Source organism: Capricornis sumatraensis, chromosome 3 (genome assembly GCF_032405125.1).
Source record: "Capricornis sumatraensis isolate serow.1 chromosome 3, serow.2, whole genome shotgun sequence".
NCBI classification, from domain to species: domain Eukaryota; kingdom Metazoa; phylum Chordata; class Mammalia; order Artiodactyla; family Bovidae; genus Capricornis; species Capricornis sumatraensis.
Window position 1 is genome coordinate 107422066 of NC_091071.1, and position 24584 is coordinate 107446649.

At 43.5% G+C, this 24584-nt stretch overlaps 1 protein-coding gene across 1 annotated transcript in view; it reads right to left on the minus strand.

Annotated features, from left to right (window-relative positions):
• MGAT5 (alpha-1,6-mannosylglycoprotein 6-beta-N-acetylglucosaminyltransferase) overlaps nucleotides 1-24584 on the minus strand; it is a 238563-nt gene that overhangs the window by 200585 nt on the left and 13394 nt on the right. The window contains exon 2 of the mRNA XM_068968274.1: nucleotides 21964-22122. Coding sequence (XP_068824375.1) covers nucleotides 21964-22122 — 159 coding nt within the window. The remainder of the gene's footprint in view (nucleotides 1-21963; nucleotides 22123-24584) is intronic.

Here is a 24584-nt window from a genome sequence, read left to right on the forward strand (position 1 = left end):
AAGAAAGATGACTGCCACGGTCATCTTATTAGTTTTTGCAGAAGGCATGAAAATTACATTGATTAGTTTTTGTTAATAAGAACGAGGAAGCAGCAATGTTCCTGAGCCTTTGCAAATACGTATATGGTATGAAGGAACCAACAAACATCTAGTTCAAAGGTTTGTGAACTTTTTTTTTTAAAAAGAGCCAGATCATAAATATTCTAGACTTTCATGGTCTCTGTCTCAACTATTCAACTTCTACCATGAAAACAGCAAGAAAGTAGCCATAGGCAACATGTAAACAAATTAGCATGACTGTGTACCAGTAAAACTTTATTTACATACCAGGATGTGGGCTCGATTTTCGCCCATGGGCCATCATTTACCGACCACTGGTCTAATTTATATATAGAACTAAAACAGGTCTTGGATAGCCTTTAAGGTTTTTAGTTGAACTGGTGTTGACCTATCTGAGAAGAAATGCACATCAGGGGTCAGAGTAAGTATTTCAGGTGGCTCTGTCCAAACACGAGGGTGCTGCTGCCGCGTCAGGGGGACACAAAGCCAACAGATATAAAGGAAGCCTTCCCTTCCAGACACCAGGATTCAAGCTTCAGTGGCTTCTCAGGAGAATAAAGCCAAAAAAGGACATGAACAGAATATTTATGAAATATACGAGTCCCATGAAACATATGGAAAACATCCAACCTCTCTAGTAATCAAAGAAACACATGTAAAATATCATTTTCTATTTATTATGTTGGAAGACATCTTTTTTACAAAAGGAAAACATCAAGAATTTAGACAGAGAATGTGAAACAGGAATATTCAGACATTACTGGTTAACAGTGTCATTTGTAACATCTATCCTTCGGATGCTTACACTGGAGATTTCCAGTCAGAAACAGCAATGGTTTATTCTCTGGACCCAGAAAAGTTTCTGGATCTAGAACAGAAGGGATAGAGAAGTGTGGGAGAGGTCCCTACTCCAAGTTTTAAAAGGCCCCAATCTCCAGCTTTGCAGCAGTTTTAGAAGTGATGCTTTTTGTCCCCTGCATCTCTGAGGAAACCAACCAGAGAGAGAAAAGCCTAAAATCAGATACCCGGGGGCTTCTTCCCCTATGGTTCCTGTGAGCTGGCACAGCAGCTATCAATACTCATCTATCGCCAAGCCCTGTGGTCTCTAGTATGAAAAAATATCTAAGTGAAAGAAATCACAATAAATTCATAAACACAAAGGGAAAGAAAAATAACTCAGAGGAAACAGAGGTAGCACAGACAACAGAAAATGATTTATTAATAACGTTTTTTAAATATAGTAAATATCTGACAGAGGCCAAGAAATACACTGATTCAGGAAACCAGAACAAGAACAGCATGCTTTTTTTTTTTTTAAGAGGAATCCTTAGAGAACAAGCAGTCTTGGAAATGAAGACTAAAACAGAAGAATTAACACATTCGGTAGAGGAGCTGAATATAAAGCTGAGGAAATCTTCCAGAAAACAGAGCAAAAAGATGAACAGTAGGATAATAGAAGAGAAAAATTAGGAGGGAGGAGGGGGGAAATCAATTACAAGTGCAAATTCCAACTGAAGTTTTAGAAGAAAAGGTAGGGGGAAATGGTGAGGGTTGGGCGGACAGAGAGAAAGAGGAAGATCAAACATAATAGTTTAAGAATACTTCCCAGACAGAAAAGCATAAATATCCCAACTGAAAGAGTCCACTGATGCGTCAGAAGCATGATGAAACACAGCCCACACCAGACGCAGGGCAGGAAGCAAAGGCCACAAGCTTCCAGAGGGGCCACAGGTTCACACCTAGGTATGAGACTACAACCAGGTATCTCAAAATAACACAAAGGAACAGGCCTTCAGATTTTTAAGGAAAACAATTTTCAAAGTTAGAATCTTATATTCAACTACTCAGCAGCAAAGAATCCACCTGCAATGCAGGAGACATAGGTTCAACCCCTGCATTGGGAAGATCCCCTGGAGAAGGAAATGGCAACCCACTCCAGTATTCTTGCTTGGGAAATCTCATGGACAGAGAAGCCTGAGGGGCTAAGGTCTATGGTTGCAAAACAGTGGGACACGACTTAGCAATTAAATAACAGCAACAATTTCCCATTCAAGGTAGAACAAAGATACTTTCCATTTACTGAGACTTACTGTGATGAGCATTATGCAATATATACAAATATCAAATCATTACACTGTATACTTAAAACTAATATGCTACATGTCAATTAAAAAAGGATATGTTCCAACAGTCAAACATTTTCTCCCCATGTACCCTCTCTTAGGAAACTACCTATAAATGAGCTTTACCTGGATGAGGTAATAAAACAATTTTAAAAAGGAGCAAAAGAGAGGGAAAGAATCTTCCTAGGTGTTACAAATAGGGCAGCAGCCCCAGGACAGACTGAATAGGAGGGCCAGAAACCAACCAGGCCTGGCTGCAACAGGAGGGCACAAGTTTCCAGGAAGAAAGCTGCTAAATAAAAATGCCTCCAAGAAACTATCTGATCTGCTGGCCAAGTTAACAGAAATTCTGATGCAAAGTACAGGACTGAAGCTTCATGAGGGCAAGAATTCGTTTCTGTTTTGTTCAATAATGTATTCCTGGCACCCTGAAAGTAACTAGTAAACATTTACTATACTTATTAAAATGAAACAAATATAGAAAGTCAATTATTAACTCTGGGACAAACAAAAAGATGTATCAGGAAGGCAATTCAGTATCACAATATTTTACTAGAGAGCTAATCTATGTCTTTATACTTAAGTACTGACAGCTGATTTAATTTAAAAAGAAGAAAATCAGAATATCAGAATTCTAGCAGATGGGAAGAGAAGTATGTGTGGGAAGGTTCCTGATAATGGCAGTATGTGGTGTCAGAAAGTTACATTCTCATCTTCAACAACAGAAAACCAGGAGGTAACACTGCAAACTACAAGATAAGGAAAAGTAGCACAGACATGTTAATGAGAAATACAAAGATATGTATTGGAAGGAACAACTAAATAGAGTTAAATGTATTTACACTTGTCAGGGAGAGGGAAGAATGAATAAATACAGGACAGGTGACTGGTTTTGTAGAAGCCTGGGATCAATTACGTGTATGTCCTAATTTGATAAAAACAAAAATTAAATCTAAGACGAGGCTTATGCTTTAGGCCTAGCCATCTGATAGCCATGAACTCTCCCAGGAGAATAATCAGAGATGCGAAGATTTTTGTTCACTGTAACAATCTTCATAATAGAAAAAAATGGGGTGATCTACTGATATTATTTCTTTCATAATAGAAAAATTAGAGATCTAGGTAATGAAATAAGAGAACATTATGTAGTTATTTTAAAAATAAAGCTTTTGAAGAACAATGAAAACATACTAGAATGCTCCTTTAAAGATAAGGATTTAGAAACTATACAGAGTACAAGGATAGTTGCATAGAAAAAAGAGACAAGCAAGCATATGTTAACAGTCAGGTGCTCTAAATTGTAGGTTTACAGGTCATTTTTATTTCTTTTATACACTTTTCTGTATCTTCCAAATTTCCTACAGTAAATTTGTATCACTTGGTCAAGCACTTTTACAGTGATTTTAATTTACAAAGTAGGAAAAATATAAAAACTGGAAAACAATTTTTGGTATTTCTCTAGGAAAAATGACCTCATTTGAACACTTAAGGGTTAAGAAGAAAATCAAAGGGTCATCAATGCACAACAGCAAAAAGAAACTCCCTCCCTCCCAAAATCAAAGACCCACAAAATAAAGTATGCATGGTGCCTGACACATGCATAATACAGAATTACCAAAAGAGGTCCTGTTATCTTCCACTGTTACGGCTTAAACCGATCTCATCTTTTAAAACACCCCAGATATGACCTTGGCTTGAGGGGCAATGAAATTCTATTGTCTCAGCTGTGGGTGTCTCCGGATGTGCAGTTTTGTTCTGAGCCAAACAGGATCTGAGTCCCAGCTCAGGTTTTCACCAATTTAGGCAGATTATACACTCTCTCTTACTCTGCTACTCCTCTATTAAATTGGGATCATTATTTTGCAGCCTTGCTCTGAGGTAAGAACTAGGAAAGTATTTTTAAATGATTATTTGTTCGTGGGACATAGCAATCCATCAATCAATGGTGGCTTTTTTGTTGTTGTTTTATTTAATGAACACCCCACAAGTCAAATCTGTTTAGCCACAGTCACTAATACAAAGTGTGTACTCATCTACTCACCGACTCCTTCTCCCAAACTTAACTACGGGCCACATGTGCTTGATCTGAGAGTGGGGAAAGGGATGACTTATTTCAAAGACCTGCACAGCCGTGACTAGCTCACTGTGTCCAATTTTTACAACTTCATCCTTTATTAAGAAAGCAGCTATCTCCAAGGGAATCTGATCAACTTGCAAAGGACTTGTGAGTTTCTTTTCATTTTTGACAAATAAGAAATGAAAGTTCAAGAGGTACGAGGAATGTACCGTGGTGAATAACAAAAAGCTACGCTGTTCCAAGGTCAGTGTGTTACAGCCACACAAGGCATACTTAGGTGATTATTCTCATAGTAATTTCATACAGGGCTTTAAACATTTTTAACAGTGTTTTCAACGACTTTGCTTTTAATTTCTATTGCCAAAATCTGTAGGGTGGCAAAGTATAAGTATGATATAGATTTGAAGGATGGGAATACCTGCACCATTATCTAGAAATTGTTGAGAAGACCAGAGATGGCCAAATGTTTCCCCCATTCAAATGTGGTAGAGGAGATAAGATTATGAAAAGAATAAGCTTCCTGTTCATTCCTGGCAAATTCTAGAGCAGATTACTACATAAATGACTTAAGAGTAATTAGAGCACCAACTAAACGATCATTATCCACAAACGCATCCCTCCCCCTTCGTAAAGGGGTACCAGATCGGGAAAGGAGGGAAGGGTGAAATGTCCTCTGACGTGACATCTTGACGTCACTCCTAATGATATCCCTGCGATTAAGATGGGAAAGGGACTGGCTAACTAGTTGCATTGTACCTGGTCCAGCAATTATACCAGTACCATACTGATCACTGGGCCAATGTCAACCTGGAAGTTGTCTCTAGTGCTCTCACCATGCCTCTGCTCTTTCACTGCTTAAATGAAAGCCAAAAATGGAAGAAAAAACTATTAATTCAGAAGACAATAAAAACTTTAAAGCATCAAGAGGAAGGTAAGGCCCCTCCTTTCTTCCAGGCTCTGAACCATGCAGCTAGTTTCCAGAGGAATGAACACAGCCCCGGTATCCCACTGTAAGCGCAGAGTCCCGGCAAACTGGAGCATGCTCAGAGGCCAGCATGGGGTCTGGGGAGGGGGGAATGGAGATACCACACATCATGCAGGAATGGACTGGGAGAGATCTGAGAGGGTGAGGACGGAATGCCTGAAAAGGAATACTCTGCAGTCACATGACACAAGTCTCAAAGATTAGGAGTTATTCTAGAAGGCAAAGCCAAGATGAGTAATCAGAATGGCCCCAAGCTCAGACGGTTATCTTTCATGTTGGCTGAGCCCTACCAGGGCCATAGCTCATAAAGCACAGGCCGTGCACTGCACTCCAGGGAGCACCGCTCATTTAGAGCCGGGGCAGCAAGCTTTTTCTGTTAAGAGCTAGGAAGTAAATGTTTTTCAGCTCTGTGGATCATATGGTCTCCACCACAACTTCTCAATTCTATATTTGTAACATAAAAGCAGCCACATATGGAAACAAATGGATTTCAATGCTTTATTTAAAAAACAGGTGGTGGGCCAGATGTGACCAATGGGCCATAATCTGTTAACCCCTCGTAGACAGAGATCCACTGATGCTTCATAAGATCTAGGCTAGAAAAGCAGCCCACCAAGGATTTCAGAAGGTTGCAGTCACTCAATGTGGGGGAAAGGTTAGAGTAGCCTTTAGTCTAGAAAGGGTGCTCTAAATAGAAAGTCTTCTCTATTTCTAAGAGTCCATGAAAATCTGTCTATGAAAGAAGAAACAGAAAGACTGATATCACAGTCAGTTCTGAGAGCGGTAGATCTAGAACCCAGACCTCCTGGGTTCTATACTCCTGTACCCCTTCACCATAGCTCACTGCACAAAAGGCCTGGCATTCCTCAAACTTGTGGCCAGCTTACATTCAGAAATCTTCTAAATGCTAGCCAGTCAATCATGAGCCACTCACGTATTCTCCGAAACCTTCCATCATTGATGCCCACATCTTGGCATCCCTGACGTCACACAGAGAAAACCCAGTGGCCAGGGGAATGCACATGATTCTCTCCTTTGGATCTAAGAACAGAGCAGGCAGAGACTGGAGGCCATGTGTAGAAGGAATTCTTGTGGAGCTAGGATGCGGGGCAGACCTTCGTCTCATGACTCCATGTGTCCAAGAATTCATCTTGAGTCAAGGAAAGCAGAGGAGGCGACTGAAACACTAAGAAAATCTGCATCTTGGACCCAGATACACCATGATGACTTCTCATCTACATACCATCTCTCAGGAAGCAGTAAGCTGAGAGCTAAGAACCGAGTGTAGAGCAAGCCACACAAATACCACACAGGACCAATGACGACATCACTGTGTCCTTCTGAAGACTCTCTGTCACACACCAACATCCCCAAATCTGAGAACAGTTTCTACAAAAACAAACACTACATTCAACAATGGTTTTAAATCTGAAGAGACAGGCAGAAACAGAGAAGCTGTTGATCTCCAACCAAATCTGCATGTACTTCATGACAGAAAGCTCAAACCCCACCCCAAATGCATGATCCTTCTGTTAAAGCTTTGATTATATTACGCCTACTTGGCAAATGAATAGAACTTGTCCCCACTCTGGTGCCTTAAATACAATTGTTTGAAACTTTACTGAAGGATAGTTGATTTACAATGCTGTATTACTTTCTACTGTACAGCACAGTGATTCAGTTATATATAAAACCATCCTTTTTCATATTCTTTTCCATTACACTTTATCACAGAATATTGACTATAGTTCCCTGCACTATATAGTAGGACCTTGTTGTTCATCCACTCGAATAAATCATAATTTACATCTGCTAATTCCAAACTCCCAATCCATCTCTTTCCCACCTTTCAATACAACGGACAACAAGTGTCTTAGATTTGGTTAAAGCGTCTATGGAACAAAGTCACCTACCATTTGCCAAAACCGCATTTTGGTCATCATCATAAGAGCCAGTGTTTTCTGGTCACTTTCTGTTTGCCATTACTTCATAAGCACCTTCTCACAAGGTCCTCCCAACGTCCCATAGAACTAATTTCTATAGTACAGACGAGGGGGCTGAGACTTGATTTCTCTAAATGACTTAGCCAAAGCCACATGGCTGGTGGAAGTCAGATTCAAACTGCAACAGCTCGAGCATGGGGCCTGTACTCATGGCTTCTACACACACGTAGGTCATCGCCTACCAAACCACTGCGTTAACACAACAGCTGACCATGGTTCCGTTACCATCTCACAGATACCCAGTCTGAGCCTAGCAGAAGCATAAACCTCAAGTGATACAGTTGATAGTAAATGTTTTCTTTGAGGGTTTTAATAAGCCATCTTCTGCAGTAAAAGATTTAAAGAGCACACAAGTGTTTCTTGAATGCACCTAGGAAGGCTGTGCCAGGGATCCCTGTGCAAAGACCAACCTTCCCCAGGTGGCCTCGTGGCTCGCTTCCTCATTCATCTGGATTTCCATCCATGCCACTTCTTCAGAGAGATTTTCCCTGACAACCCACCCAGCCTGAAACAGCCCCCTTCCGCATCTCCTCACCCTGCTTAGTTGTCTCCTGCAGCATTTATCGCCACTGGGCACAGTGTGTTTCTGTATTTGGTGATCATCTGCCTTCACTGCTGGGATGTTACCTTCATGAATGAAGACACTTGGTTTGGCTCACCCCTCTATCTCCAGTGGCTAGGAAGCACCCAGCACAGAACACACAGTATCTGGTAGGAGAGCAGCAAATCAGTTAATCTCTGGGTGACAGAATAACTGCTGCTTTGTATTTTTATCTTTGGGCTTAGCTGTAATTTCTAAATTTTTAGCAGTCAAATTTTATCCCTTTTTTATAACACAGAAGTAAAGTTCTGTTTATAAAAGCCTTTCCTTTAGAGACTAGTACCCTATTATTACATAAACTCAAAGACAGAGATTATGGCTGCTTTTGGTCACTGGTAGCCTAGAGGCATGAAAACCATGTTAAATTAATCCCCTGGTGCCCTCAGATGACAGGTCAGCATGGCCAGCCAGGGGCAGGCACTCATCACGGCCTTCTCTGGCCAGCTCAGCTGCTGCTAATGCCCTTCTGCCTTTAGTGAACAACATCCTCCCTGCATGGCAGAGCCATGTGCCAACAGCTACCTTCCTAATCCTCACAGCGTGCCTGGGAGTACAGAGAAGGCAGTTTCTCTACATTGCCATGTTACTCTGTCTCATGGGGGCCAGAAATGTAAGGAGAGACCAGAGCTCACAACTGTCCCCCAGAAGACACCCACTGGCCTCCCCCAGCTCAGTGCAGGTGAGCCATCCAAGAGAAACCCTTGGAGCCTCACCCAAGAACTCCACTGTATTTCCACATCAGACACCATCAGACTCAGCTTTTACTAATCTTCTCTTTACTCCAACCCAACTGCACCCTGAAATAAAGTCTTAAATATTTACTTTGTTCTTTAGCTCATCTTGCTATAACATGTACTGCTCCTATTAACCAACCTTAATGAGAGCAATTATTGAGAAAGTTATATTAGCATAAAGTTTAGACAGGTTAATGACTGCCTTCCCTTGGGAGCTGAGCTCTACAGCGTAAGAGCTCCCCACCCTGCTCTGGAGTGAGACGGTGCAGTGAAGGGTCAGCACAGTTTCCAGAAGGCCAGACTTGGCTGCGACGAAGGCCATATGACAGCCATCGTTTAGTGGGCATTCCTTCTGTGCCAATCCCTGTAGGCCATTCCCAGACCGATCCCCAGATGGCTACAGAGTTTGAAGGTCATTCTCCAGGCAAAGCCAACAGGTCCTGAAAGAAGCTCTAGGCTGAAAGCCAAGATAGGTACCGTGAGCACCGTCAACCTCTCTTCCTTCTCTGCTACATGGCGAGCCCTGTATTGCCCACAGTAGCCTTAGCTTCTGACCTGGCTGCACCACCATCTGCCCCTGAACCGCCCCCACACCCCTACCGCCCCAAGCCTGGCACGAGACCCAGCACCCTCCAGGCAGGGCTGGGTATAAAAGGCACATCAATGTTTGCTGTATTATGTTTGGACTCCTCCCTTCCAACAGGGCACTAACCACAAAGGGTGGGATCGATAGGTAAGTGGGGACAAGACGCCATGCCAGGCTCCCAGCACACATTTATCTCATCAAACACTTGCCACTCATGGGGAGAACATGGGCATCACTATGTCTCTGGCACCTATGACAAAGCTGCTGCTAAGTTGCTTCAGTCGGGTCCAACTCTGTGCGACCCCATAGACAGCAGCCCACCAGGCTCCCCTGTCCCTGGGATTCTCCAGGCAAGAACAGTGGAGTGGGTTGCCATTTCCTTCTCCAATGCATGAAAGTGAAAAGTGTAAGTGAAGTCGCTCGGTCGTGTCCAACTCTTCGCGACCCCATGAACTGCAGACCACCAGGCTCCTCCATCCATGGGATTTTCCAGGCAAGAGTACTGGAGTGGGGTGCCATCGCCTTCTCTGATGACAAAGCTAAGACTCTGCAACAGTAAGAAATCACCAACAGCAGGTTAGAAAGGGGACTGAGAGTTCTGCTCAAGATCGTTTGATACCAACTGTCCAGTCTATGAGTGCCAGAAGCTTCCAGGAATTTCGTTCCCCAGGTCCAGTTTTCTCCAGGAAAAATGGCATGAGAACTGGGTGGTTCACACACTCACCAGGCACTGACCATCTTCTGCCCGCCTGGCCCACAGGTCCAGCCCTGAAATGCATCCTTAGGCTGTGCATGTCCCAGTGCCCAAACCCTACTGAGCTCTTATTCTGTGTGTGGCCTTCAGTGTTTTCCAAGGAGTAAGTCACAGTCTTCACAACAGCACCACAGCCCAGGTCCTCTAATCCCATTTTACTGATAAGGAAATTGACTGGGTTTCTCCAAGGACACATGGCTAGGACGGGGAAGAGCTGGGATGTGAACCCAAGCAGTCAGGGTTCAGGGTCTGTACCAGAATCCTATGACCGCGGTTTGACCACCCTCCCCTCCCACTAGACTTCACTTGCTGTTCACCATGGTTCTTTCATAATGACTCTGTTTCAAGAGCCCATTTCCAGCTGCACCCAACAAAGAGGAAAGTCTCCACTGTAGATGCTGACTTGGGAAGTTCACCAAGATGAGACATCAAGACAGCTTTAAAGCAGTTCAAGACTTGTGGTTCCCAAGGCGGGGGAAGGTGGAGAGAAGTAGACAGAGAGTTCGGCATTAGCAAAGGCACACTATTATACATAAGGATAGATAAACAACAAGATCCATGTAAACCATAATGGAAAAGAACATGAAAAAAGAATATATATGTATATATACGTACAAGTGAGTCACTTTGCTGTGCAGCAGAAATTAACACAACATTGCAAATCAACTATACTTCAATAAATTTTTTTTTAAAAGGAGTTCATAGTGTAGCTGGTCACCTCAGACAAAGCACATCAAAATGCACCGTAAACCCTCTGTCAACCCGTGACAGGAGCCCCTCTGCTGACTCCGTCAGTGCAACAGACCTTCAGTCCGGCACGAATGGACTTGGGAGGCTGTGATCGTGCACATGGGATATGCCCATGTCCACAGGCCAAGGAGGGACAGAAAAGGAGACCGCCATGAAATGAGGTCAGCAGGTTGAACCACGGGGCAACTCAGAACCTCTTCTCCACGTTTCAAACTGGACACCTTTTTCCTTCATTTCTAAACTCAGCCAAGAACTTCAGACCACTTTTACCACAGAGGCTGCATTTCTTCTTTTTCTGAGATCCAACGAGGACAGAAAAAACTGAACTGGCACCTGATTTTCATTGAGGCTGCCTAATTTTAGAAGCTAGGGATATGCAAAGCAAAAGCACGGCTTAAAAGAAAATCCCTCAAAACCGCAAAAGCCTCTGAACGGAAAAATCCTTTTCAACCACGTGGAGACAGAGACAGTCCCCTGCTTCCATCCAAACAGCTTTCATTCCAAAATGTTGCTGGGTTTGTACATCTCAGGATCTAGGTGGCTTCTATTGAAGTAATGTGTTGAACAGGTAGAGAGAGGATGAGGCGGCAAAGACAAGGGAACATCTTGGGTAAAGCATATGCGGGGCTGTCACTGTGGAACGTCTTTTGAATCAATACCATATGCAAGCTGATAGCACAACTGTATACACATACCTCATTAAGCCAAATTAGAGCAAGTGGGATCTGTCACCTTCTGATTAAAACAAACACGTCTAATTTTGGCATGTCCTATCTCCCATCCGCAGAACCACCCTGGAGGCATTTTCATAAACACAGTAAAGCCTGCACAAGTTCCCAAGGCCAATGCCATGCAAGCTCCTAAGGGCTGCTGTTCCCCATGATGCCTTCCTTCAAACAGCTGGGGAAGCATGGGATCCTCCCAAAGGGATACTCACTCTCACTTTCTGAAATGGAAAAAGCCACTTTGAAGTGTCAGTAATGAGTCCAAAAGCATTAAGACTGGTGGGTCCCCGCCTCTCTTCTACAAAAACTCTTCATTAAGAGAAATCCCTAATATAAGACTTCCCTGGTGGCTCAGATGGTAAAGAATCCACCTGCAATGCTGGAGACCCAGGTTCGGTCCCTGGGTTGGGAAGATCTTCTGGAGAAGGAAATGGCTACCCACTCCAGTATTCTTGCCTGGAGAACACCATGGACAGAGGACCCTGGCGGGCTACAGTCCACGGGGTTGCAAAGAATCGGACACAACTGAATGACTAATATTTTTCACTTTCAATACAGCGTAGCTGGTGAGAATTCTTTTTTAATCCTACTTACATTTTCATAATTACCTGTGAAAAAAATGACAAAGTAAATTACCTTATTATGGAATCATAATTTCCAGAAAGCACAGGAAAGCAAAAGTATTTTTCCTTCTGAGCAACTTAGCAGTCAACTTTCTAGGTACTTTCAGGAATTCCTAAAATATCCAGGAAACTGCCAAGGCAGCAGACACAGTGATTCAGAACTGAGAGTGTAGACCCCAGTGTTGTGCTAAAAGTTTCAGAACTGTGGCTGACCTGGTGTGTGGCCAGGATGTGTTCAGCTGGACAAACATTCCTCCCGTTCAGGATGTGGGAGGCATGCGTTCAGCTGGACAAACATTCATTGAGAACTTGCTATTTACCAGCCTCCCTGCAAAGGCAGAGACCTGGGTTCGATCCCTGAGTTGGAAAGATCCCTTGGAGAAGGGAAAGGCTACACACTCCAGTATTCTGGCCTGGAGAATTCCATGGACTGTATAGTCCATGGGGTCACAAAGAGTCAGACACGACTGAGCAACTTTCGCTCACTGCTATATACCAGGCTTATAGGGCTGAAAGGGAAAATACAGGCTATTTTGCCCATGCCTTTGAAGGGCTTGGAGCCTGGCTGTGGAAACATCCAGGGATCACATAGTAGTTGTGGGGAACGTAAAACATAAAGAAATCCCTGAGAGCAAAGGACCTCAAGGAAGCCTTCTTATGGGAAACAGTGCATCAGGTGAGTCTTGAAAAAATATGATAAATAAAGGTAAGCTAGAAAAATGGAGGGCATTCAGGTTGAGGACAAAAACAAAGCAACATTTTGGGCACACACAAACAATACGTTGTAGGCTGGGCCAGTTCCTAGAAGGGCTGGGGCACACACTCAGGCACAGCAGCATTTAAACTGGAGGCAGGAGACTTCTCCAGCCATCCAGCAGTTAAGACTTCACCTTCCAATGCAGGGGGGGAAGGTTTGATCCCTCCTCAGGGAGCCAAGATCCCACATGTCTCCCAGCCCCAAATCCAAAAACATAAAACAGAAGCAACACTGTAACAATTCAATTCATTAGACTTTAAAATAAAATGGGGAAGCAGAAAGGCTAGCATTCCAGAAGCCTTGTCCTCTGAATCCTGCTGGAAAGAGAAGCCTGAGCTGGGCTTATGACGACTCTGGAAATCCAAACCATACATGATAGGAGTCCCTGATCATTGTCTATGTTCTATATGCTTGTTTGGAATCTTTTTAGGGACACTCTCCCATCATGAAATCTCGGGGTGACCTGACTGGGTGATGCAGGCCCAGTCAGTCAGGAGGTTACTGCACACTGTCAGTGGGTCGTGGAGAGGCATACACTGCAACCCAAGCTGTTCCCAAATAGTATTGCCAGAAATCTAGAGTCTCCGGCAACATTTCTGCCACCACCCTGTGAGGATGGCCAAAGAGTGACGCCGGTGCTAATGGCAGTACCGCTGAGGTTCCTGGAGATGGTTCCAAGCCTGCCTGCACCCAGCAGTGTGATCTCGGCCTCATCTTCCAAACCCGCCAACTACATGGGCCCCCAATTCTATTTCTGCTTGATTACTGATAAATACGTGGATTTCCTCTCAGTATTGATAACAAAAGTCTCTAAGAATAGACAAGAAGGTCAGCTGGGAAACTTCAAGTTTAAAATACTCAAGGAAGTAATATATGTGTATGAAAATATTTTCTTATCCATAAAACACTATTCAAATATGTTATTAGTTTCACTGTGGTGATATTAACAATTAGTCAGTATTATATTACATATAAGATTAACAACTAATAATTAGTCAATCTGGTCTTCATTCTTATATCAATATTCCAAATGTGTAGCCTTTAAACTGTAACTAACAATGTTTATTTAGTGCTGACTTTGCAACACGTATGTTTCTATGTAGTTTGCTGATCTCATTTAACCCTCATAAACAACCCCCATTATTATTATTGGGGGACTATTGGGCACTATTATTATCTTCCCAATTTTATAGAAGAGGAAATGTAAGCCTTGAAAGATTAAGAGAGACTCCCTGGTGCTCAAGGGGCTAAGAATCCACCTTACAAGGCAAGGGACTCAGGTTCCATTCCTTGTTGGGGAACTAAGATCCTACACTCTGTGGAGCAGCTAAGCCTGGGTGCTGCAACCACTGAGCCTGTACACCACAACTAGAGACGCCCACGTGCCACAACGCAAGACTCCCACACGCCACAGTGAGGATTCCACGTGCCACAACTAAGACCCGACACAGCCAAATAGATAAATATAAAAAAAGAGAAACGTTAAGAAACAGACCCAATGTCACGAAGCAGAGCAGGGTGTGAGCCTGGGTAGCATGGCACCCCACTCCAGTATTCTTGCCTGGAAAATCCCATGGACGGAGGAGCCTGGTGGGCTGCAGTCCATGGGGTCGCTATGAGTCAGACACGACTGAGCGACTTCACTTTCACTTTTCACTTTCATGCATTGGAGAAGGAAATGGCAACCCACTCCAGTGTTCTTGCCTGGAGAATCCCAGGGACGGGGGAGCCTGGTGGGCTGTCATCTATGGGGTGGCACGGGGTCAGACATGACTGAAGTGACTTAGCAGCAGCAGCAGCAGGAGCATGGAACAAACACTGCCTTTCATGTCCCTCATCTCCTGAGAACTAATGCTCCAACTTCCTTTAAACTGGTATTTCTAAACAAATGGCTTGCAGCAAAGCAATTTATACTCCAAAGTCCACATTAACACATGGCAACTGTCTTTCCCAAATCCTGCCTTTGCTGGCTTCTTTCCTCCATAAATGCACCACCTCAGTGTTCCATCATGCAAGCTCCATCCTCGAGAATCGTTATGACGCCTCCTCCCTTGCTGCCTCCCATGGTCCACCAGCAACCCCATCAGGTGAGCTCCAGCCGATGTGGATCTCAAATCCTCTCCTTCTCCCTAGCCTCCCTCACACTCTCTTTCAGTCCTTCTACACAAGTCAACTAAACTTTCACCTGGCTTCTCTATGACCCCCTTTGAAAGCATTCTGCATCCACATTTTTCTCTGAAAATATAGACCTCATCTAATCATCTGCCTGCTTTAAACCTTCATCAGCTGTCACTGCATACAGAATAAGACAGAAACTCCTTAGTACTACATTAAAAACTCTTCGCAGATCCCCCAACCTACCTTTCCTGTCTCATCTTCTTTTATGTTGCTCCAGTTAAGGTCTGGAAGGTATTTCATGCTGTGAAGTAGATCTTTAGGGACCTCTCTTGCTTCCCTAAACTTAGTTAATTTACTCGCTCATATCTAGATAATTATATACTCTACTTAAAATTAATAAAATGGAATTTCTTCTAAAACATCCTGGTAATTTAAATCCACTCTCTCCAACTACTCTGCCATCATTATTCTGAATTAGTGGCTCTTTTATGAAAAGAAATAATTATATTCTATATAAGCCAGAGTAAAATGCAAATTACCAAAATTGTACGGTTTGGGTCCAGGAAAGAGGCTTCTTAAGGTCAGAATCCTAGAACAGTCTTCTGGGAGTGTATAACATTTTTCAAAGGTTTCAAAGACCAGTTGCAAAGCTAAAAGTGGTGAGGCTTGCAAACTGCCTTGGTAGGAATGGGGAAGGAGACTAAACGTTTCAGCTGGTGATCAGGAAACCTCAATGTCTCAAACATCTTTCTCCACTGGTCATAAGTGGGAAAACCAATTTTCAACAATGCCTTACAGATGAGGGTTTCTGAACTACCACACAATTGACATTTGGGGCTAGATAATTCTCTGCTGTGGGCCAGCCTGTGCACCGCAGGCTGTTCAGCAGCATCCCTGGCTTCTGTCTACTAGACATCACAACATTCTCTGTTGTGACAACCAAAACTTCTTGGGGGGAAAAAAAAACCTCAGGCAGTTGAGAACCAATGATATTAATATCCAAGCACAGAGAAATCAAAACTACAATGAGATATCACTTCACACCAGCCAGAAGAGCTATCATCAAAACATCCACAAACCATAAATGCTGGAGAGCATGGGGAGAGAAGGGTATCCTCCTAGACTGTTGGTGGGAATGTAAATTGGTGCAGCCACTATAGAGAACAGTATGGAGGTTCCTTAAAAAACTAAAAACAGAGCTACCATATGACCTTGCAATCCCACTTCTGGGCATATATACGGAGAAAAACGAGAACTGAGAGGTGCATACGTGCACCCCAATGTTCAGTGCAGCACAGTTTACAACAGCCAAGAATGGAAGCAATCTAAATGTCCACTGACAGAGGAATGGATAAAGAAGATGAGGCGCGCACATGTAATGGAATACTGCTCAGCCACCGAACAGAATGAAGTTAGGCCATCTGCAGCAACATGGATTGCCCCAGAGACGGTCACACCGAGTGAAGTAAGTCAGAGAAGGAGAAACACCCTATGGCACTCCTTACATGTGGAATCTACAAAGAAATGATGCAAATGAACTTACAAAACAGAAAGAGACTCACAAACTTAAGAGAATGAACTTATGGTTGCCGGGGGAAGGATGGGAGGAAGGGATAGTTGGGGAGTTTGGATGGACATGTACACACTGCTATATTTAAAATGGATTACCAATAAAGACGTGCTGTATAGCACATGGAACTCTGCTCAATGTTGTGTGGCAGCAGGGATGGGAGGGGAGTTTGGGGGAGAATGGATACACATATAGGTATGGCTGAGTCCCTTCACTGTTTACCTAAAACTATCACAAGGGTATACCCTAATCCAAAATAAGAAGCTTAAAAAAAAGAAAAGAAAAATACCCAGGAACACAGGTCAGCACCACTCCCCCTAAACTGTATTTTCTTCCTTTTCCTCCTTCCTTGTGATAAAAATCAAACTGCCCTTGACCACACAAAGTGAAAACCAGACCAACAAAGACATCCATTCTCTGAGATGGTACTAAAGGGACTGTTTCTGACAAATAGCCAAATACTTACTGCCCCCTGTGCAAAGAATGACACCGAAAAGGACAGGTAGATGGACAGAAGGAACATACTGGTTTCTTGCTCAGATTAATAAAAAATCTTTCTTTAATTAATAAAGATCAGTCTTCTCTCTCTCCTTTCTCTCAGGCAGCACCTGCAGTGCCACTGACAGGCTGAAACCTGATCCTGGGAAAGTCATCCGCTGTGCTGGTTTCTGGGCGGGGCTGGGACACCCCAGGTGCTGGGCCAGCATATCTGATGTCACAGGGACACAAACAAGGCAACAGCACAGGTGTGACTTCATTTCAAGGTCCATTAGCAGCACCAAGGCGGGAGAAGCTGTACTTCCAAACACAGTCCCTGGAACTCAGCAGGAACATTTTTTAATTTTCGAATGCTAAGGATAACAATTATGGTTCTTTTCTTGAGAACAACATCCCAGTTCAAATACACTGCACTTCAACTCCAAATACTAGAATATGCTGCATGCTGAAACTGACATTTGGAAAACGCAGGGTTGCCTAATGTTCAGTTTAGACTCAGTATCAGAAAGCATCCTTTTGAGCTGTGCCTGTATTTTCGATTTTGCGAATGTTTCCCAATTCATTCACCTTGCAACTGTAAGCAATCACAGCACAAGCGGATGGATGTGGTCATGATGTTCTGTCTTCTAGTCAACTGTCAGCATTGGCCAGTTATTCAGCCGATGCTGAATGACAACAGGCCCTTGAGAGTATAAATGAATAAATTTGCACACACTAGTGCCCACACTCCTGCCTCCCCGTCCCTCACCAGAGAGCTGCACAATATCCCCACTCTCCACAAATATTACAGCCTAGAGTGGGAAACCATTACATACTATAAGGGCTCCAGAGCACCAAATCACTCACGGGAAGTTCAGTCATGGTTGAGAAACACGGAGTTGTATTTCTTAGATGGTGTCTGCCACTGTTGTCTAAAACAAGAAAATGAGAAGCCAAGTCCCACTCGTAAGCAAATCCCTGTACATGTAAGTGGAGAAGGGGAGCTACAGGGAGGAATTCCTTGCAGAAGTGAAATGCTCTCCCCTCCAGCATAATCCAATCCATGTGGACAGTACTTACTAAACACCTTCAACAGCCAGGCTTTGAACAAGACACAGATGGCCAAACAAGGATAGAAGCAGACAATGACAGTCCTCAGCAGGCCAGCATTTTCACAGCACACACCTGTAGCTCTTTACCTTTCCCCTGTGTCAATACATGGCCAAGAACCACCGACCCTGACCTATAATTAAAGATTTTAAAATTAAATTTAAAAAAATTAATTATAAAAAAAAAAGAATTCAAAATCACAAATCCAGAGAAAAGCAGAATTGGTCTTTCAAAAAAAAAAAAAACCCAAGTGCCATTCCCAAAATAAGTAATTTTGACAAGGAAATATACAAGTTCTATCACTGATTAAACCTGGAGAAATCATGATTTCTCATGATTGAAAAGTTTTTTTCAACCTATTTTTTCATTTCTTTGATCCACCTTCCTCTTCAGTAAGATAAAGATTGCTCAAAAACGCAGTTCAAATCTCGTTCTTTACTTTCCTAAAGTCCATTTCCACCACAATTTCTCTAGGGGAACATTCATTTTCACATAATAAAAAAGCCCTAGAGTAATAAATTTGGCAAGACAAGCCATTTTGGATAAAAATCACATACAACATAGTTAAACAGAGCAAGGAAAGGGGAGACACATACACACACACACACATATCCCTAAAAAGAAAATAAATTTAGAGAATTCTTCTTCAACTGCTATGGTATCCAATTTAGATACAGTTTATAGTCAACCAGAAGATATATCAGCGAGCAATAAGACACAACAGTAAGCAATCAGAAACATTCGTTAGCAATAAGACACCAGAGTAAGCAGTTAAAGACACACCAGGGAGAACATTTCTGAGCAATTACCACATGTCTTAATGCAGCGAGCGGGGAAGAACAACTTCACTCAACTAGGACTGGAACCCTATAAAAAACAAACTCTCATAGCTCAAAAGCCGCCCCTGCTATGACAGGAGGGATGTGAGAACTGCTAGCCTGGCAAGGATCAGGGAAGAGGGCAAAGAAGCCATGAGGGGCTGACCACAAACTAGGACTGGGAACTTCAGTGCTCTGGCCCTCTTCGTGGCACACTAACCCACAGACCTGGCAAATAAAGAATACGTGTGTGTTCTCTGACAAGATATCGCGGCCCCTCCGACCTTTGGAGGAAATAGAGGTGGATGCCTGCATTCTTCACGGCACATCTGTAGTCACTGAGGCTAGTGCAGTGTCTGGCAGGGGAGCATGTGCACGCACGCACACACGGAAGGATGACATTTCTTTTCGTTGTGGCTTAACACACAGGTCAGCCAAAGAAACAGACCCTCAGACAGAAAGAACTTCTATTTTAGACAGGATATTAAGTAGTCCAGGAAACTGTCAGCTCTCTAGGAACCTCGAAGAAAATGGGAGCACATTTTTCTAGACTCACCGTTTGAGATGATTCACAAAATGGAAAGCCAGGAGCGGGGAAAATGATCTCTTCTCTACTTGGCACTAGGAGGTCTTTACCTCAGTCCCACCCCATCCCACATACTTAAACTCATAAAACCTGTGAAAGCACTTACTTCTGAGATGCTGAGAAGAGTAAACAAAAGCAAGGCTCCAAGTCCCTCCAAGGCTCAGAAACTGGAAACAGTTTAATGGCGGAGAATGGCCACTTTCCTCTCCTTCCTTCTACCTTCTTACCTGGGTAGCAATCCATCTCTACTCTGTGTCTCCTCCTCAATCCTCAATTGCCTCCGTCCTAACCACCTTCTAAGTTTACCTTCCTATCAGAAGCCTTCCAAAGACAGCCCCTCTTACGGTGACCATAGTTTGTGTTATCCCACGCATGTGTATTCTTTTTCTAATTGGCCAGTAAAAATCTCAAAGGTATGGAGCGTGTCACACACGAAAGATGAAAACAAGTAAGAATGAGGTTAGTTATCCAAGGCAGAACTTTAAATTAGCTCCCTTTTCCCTAAAACGAAAGATAAAAAACCAAGTACTCTGGTTCTATAAATATTAGTAAAAGCACAGTACCAGTGGCACTTTTAAAGAAGCCCTTTTCAAATCCAATGACTTTGTGCAGAGGTCCCCAATCTTTTTGGCACCAGGAATCGATTCAATGTAAGACAATTTCTCCATGGACAGGGAAGGGGGGGGTGGTTTCAGGGTGACTCAAGTGCATTACATTTATTTGCACTTCATTTCTGTTGCTATTGTATCAGCTCCACCTCAGATCATCAGGCATTAGATCCTGGAGGTTGGGGACCCTTGACTTAGAGAATGTGCTTAGAGATATTTGTTAACCAAGTGTACTAGCTCCAGGCACGGGTCAGGGACTCCATTTGAAAAGAGTGGTCACCGCCTCCATCACATTTCATTCCACAATTGTGTACCCTGGGACTTGAAACTCAGACAGAAAATCTCCCTGTGAGCCTGGCACACAAACAAGACAGTCGGAGGCAGCAAGATCCCTTATCAGGGAAGAGAATGATGGCAGACACGTGGACACGGGCCCTCCAGGACAGAAGCAGTGGGAGGCGGCGATGCCAGAGACGGGACACCACCCCGCCCCCTGCACAACCCTCTGAAACAGGACCCTACGGAACTGCCAGGAAATCAGGGAGGACCTTCTCAACAGCGCTTCTTACTGGGAACAGGGGTGGAGGAGTGGAGGCTGGAGAGGCCTGGGTTCCATTTATTAATAAGCAGCTCAACACAGTGGGAGGTTTTCTTGTCTAATTACAGAAGCTGCTGGAAACTGCAAGGAAGACAGGATTTATGGCCCAGATGACACTGCCTCTGTGTTGTAATTAAAAGTTATTTTTAATGCCTCTGTTTGGTCAGATACTTTGGATTATTAGAAATATAGTTTGCAATTTAAAACTTGCTAAAGGGCAGAGAACACAGCAGAAAAGTAATACAACAAGCTTGCATAATATGAAACAGTTAAATGTTTTGACACTGGGAGGTAGGAAAGGAAAAGAATCTTGTTTCACTTAAAGGCTGTGAGTTTCCTATAAGAAAGGGAGAGAAAAACAAGCCAGAGAGGATACTAAAGTCAATTTTTAAAATTTCTAAAGTAACCCAGCTACTTATTTTATCTATTAGCTAGAGCTTGTATACCACCCACCAGGAGTATAGACAACTCATTCACAGCCATTCACTCAAAGCACCTAATCCTTATCCTCATCAAAGCTCTTTGCTTTGTCCTGGGTCCCCAGGAAATGACAGTGGTCACCCTAACAAGGCCAAGGCTTAGCTTAACCACAAAAGCCAAGAGGCCAACGTCAGGGCAGAGCAATGCTGCGGAGGCGGCGGCGGAGGAGTGGGTGGGTGGGTCCAAATGTGAGCTGTGGACAATACACGTTGTGTATGTTATGGGGATTGTTTTAAATCCATTTCCCTTCTTTTATCCAAGAGTCCAGTTTCAAGAAGGGGGTCAGACACACACATCCAGGTGTCCACAAGAGGCTACAGAATCAGGCCAAGATCAGGCAGGGGCCATTTATTCCCCGAATGCCATTTCTAGAACGCCTATTTCCCCGGATACACAGAGGAGACAAGTTTGCCATGGCTCTTCTTTAACAGCAGGGAGGAGAGAATTTATTATGTGGAACAGACTTTTGAAATTGTTTGATGAAAATGGGGAGGGGAAGGAACATCTACCTGGTGTGAGCCTCCCAGATCACCTCTGTATTTCCTTTATCCCTGCTATGAATCTTCTCATTAAAAGTAATTCCAGGAGCTCATTATGGGAAACATATCACAGAAACCACCCAATATTACACATCATGATGAGACTGTAAAAGCCTTTGAACATATTATTCAAAAATAAATTTAAAGTTAGGGTTATAGGGACCATACTAAGTTGATGGGATTTATCTTATATCAATAAGAACCACTGTGCCCCTGTGGGTCTCTTCCTAGTTCAGAGCAGGCCTTGACTCCACGTCTGGGCGTAGACTCGTGGTCCTTACCTGCCACATTAATTTTCTCAAGTAAGCTGGGAACAGGTGTGGTGGAGTTGGTCAAGTTTGTCCCTGTGCCGTTGCTTACGAGGTTGTCCACCTTTGACTCCAACTTGCCAATGCGCTGCAGAATGTTATCCAGCAAGACAGCAAGAGTCTTCTTCAGATCTGCAACAGCAAACATGCACAGGATTTAATGCAACAGCTCAGACATCCTCCGGTCCCCCTCACATCAGCCTGGCACACACATGCACACTCACGCTCACTCTCTCTTTCCCTCCCTCTGATGTGAAGAACAAAATGTGGCTATTCAAAAGGCACCACATGAAGACCTGTCCTAACAAACTCCACCTGAAAGGCAACAGAGGCCACACTCAAGGGGCCCAGAGAGTCCAAAACACATCAGTTTGCTCTGTAACACAAGCTTCACAGTAAGTGACATAAAACTGTTCAGCTAGTAGGTTGAGAGATGCTGTTATTTAGCATCCTACCAAAGCACTCAATTCTTCCTCCTCTCAGTGGTGGTTACTAACACACAGAATGACAAGCCCCAAATGCAAGAAGGCCTTGAAAACGTCCAGATCAAGCTCGTTGTTTTGTTTGTTTTTTAGCACTGTATACTCTTGGGCTTCCCTGGTGGCTCAGAGATCGGGAGACCGGGTTCGATCCCTGGGTCGGGAAGATCCCCTGGAGAAGGAAATGGCACCCCACTCCAGTACTCTTGCCTGGAGAATCCCATGGACAGAGAAGCCTGGTGGGCTACAGTCCACGGGGTCGCAAAGAGTAGGACACGACTGAGTGACTTGACTTTACTTCACACGCTTACAAGTCCCAATTTTTTGAAAAGTCTTTACTGCTGTTGGTTACATATAGTAATACTTAATAAAAAGTTATGGGCTTTCCTGGTGGCTCAGCGGTAAAGAATACACCTTCTAATGTAGGAGATGCGGGTTCAATCCCTGAGTTGGGAAGATACCCTGGAGAAGAGAATGGCAACCCACTCTAGTATTCTTGCCTGGGAAATCCCATGGACAGAGGAGCCTGGCAGTCTACAGTCCATGGAGTCACAAAAGAGTCAGACACAATTCAGCGACTAAATAACAAAACAAGATAAAAGCTACAGTTTCAGATTTCAGATATGCTGGATAATCCAAAGTTAACTATAATGAATTTAGAAGCACACTTAAAGACCAGATTCATTCATTTATTCAAAGTGAAAGTCGCTCAGTCATGTCCGACTGTTTGCAACCCCATAGACTATACAGTCCATGGAATTCTCCAGGCCAGAACACTGGAATGGGTAGCCTGTCCCTTCTCCAGGGGATCTTCCCAACCCAGGGATTGAACCCAAGTCTCCTGCATGGCAGGCAGATTCTTTACCAGCTAAACCACAAGGGAAGCCCAAGAATACTGGAGTGGGTAGCCTATTTCTTCTCCAGTGGATCTCCCCAACCCAGGAATCGAATGGGGATCTCCTGCATTCCAGGCAGATTCTTTACCAACTGAGCTATCAGAGAAGGAGTTCATTCCTTCAAGATATTAATTAAACAACTACTATGTGCCAAGCATTGTTCTAGATGCTGGGACCATTTTCTTCTGGTGCTTACATTTAAGCATTGATTCTCTTTCTTACATATCTGCCTATGGGTTACAGAGAAATGTACTTCTCTCCAGATAAATTACAGACGCATTATCTTCAGGCCTACATAAGTATTTACTAAGTTTGTATACAAGGTAATCTACATAGAGAGAGAGATTAAGTTAGCCCCCTCCTCTGGAAACTCAAAGACAGTCTGACTTGAACATGTGAGAAAGGCAGGAGGACCACAGGGCAGCAGCTATGTGAACAGAATCCAGATTCACTTATGAACTGGGAGTGTGCCAGGGGAGCAGGATGCAGCAAAATCCTGAATTCAGACAAAGGGGAACCTTCCATTCTGCTGGGAACAGAGCACACTTACAATGAACAGGTGCTCAGATCTGGCCAGGAAAGAAGCACACACTGGGCCAATCCACCAACCCCAGGGCACAGCCAATGACTGTCCACTAACAAGCAGGCAGCCTTTCTACTTCCAGTCAAGAGAGAAACACTCATCCGAACAGAAACAAGACACATAACTGACATGGACATGCAAGTTTGCATTCCCGGGGTTAACAGACAGCATCACTGAAGCTCACTAAAGACTGGAAACAGAACCCACATCTTTATCCTGGAAGTCTGGATCTTTGTGCTTAGCATAATCTCAATCTCCCCATCACTCCCAACACCAAACCCAAGACTTCTTCACAGCATTAAGACCTGTAGCAGTCTGTTCATTCAGTCTCTCTAACAAACATCTGACCAGGTCTACTTTTTATTCTTCATTGAGGATGTTACCCACAGATTCTAAGACAAGCTGGCCATGCAAAAGAGCAATTGGCCAAAAATAAGATTATAACAAAGAAGGTTAAATAGGAACTAAGAGTTCCTGAATGTCTATGAGGTGCCATGCACATATATAAGGAACTGCATTTATTAATAACTTCACATTCTCCATGAAGCAGGTGTGACTTCATTTTACAGATGAGAAAACTGAGGTTCACAGACAGGAAGCAATATGCTTGTGGTTCCAAACATACAAAATCACAAA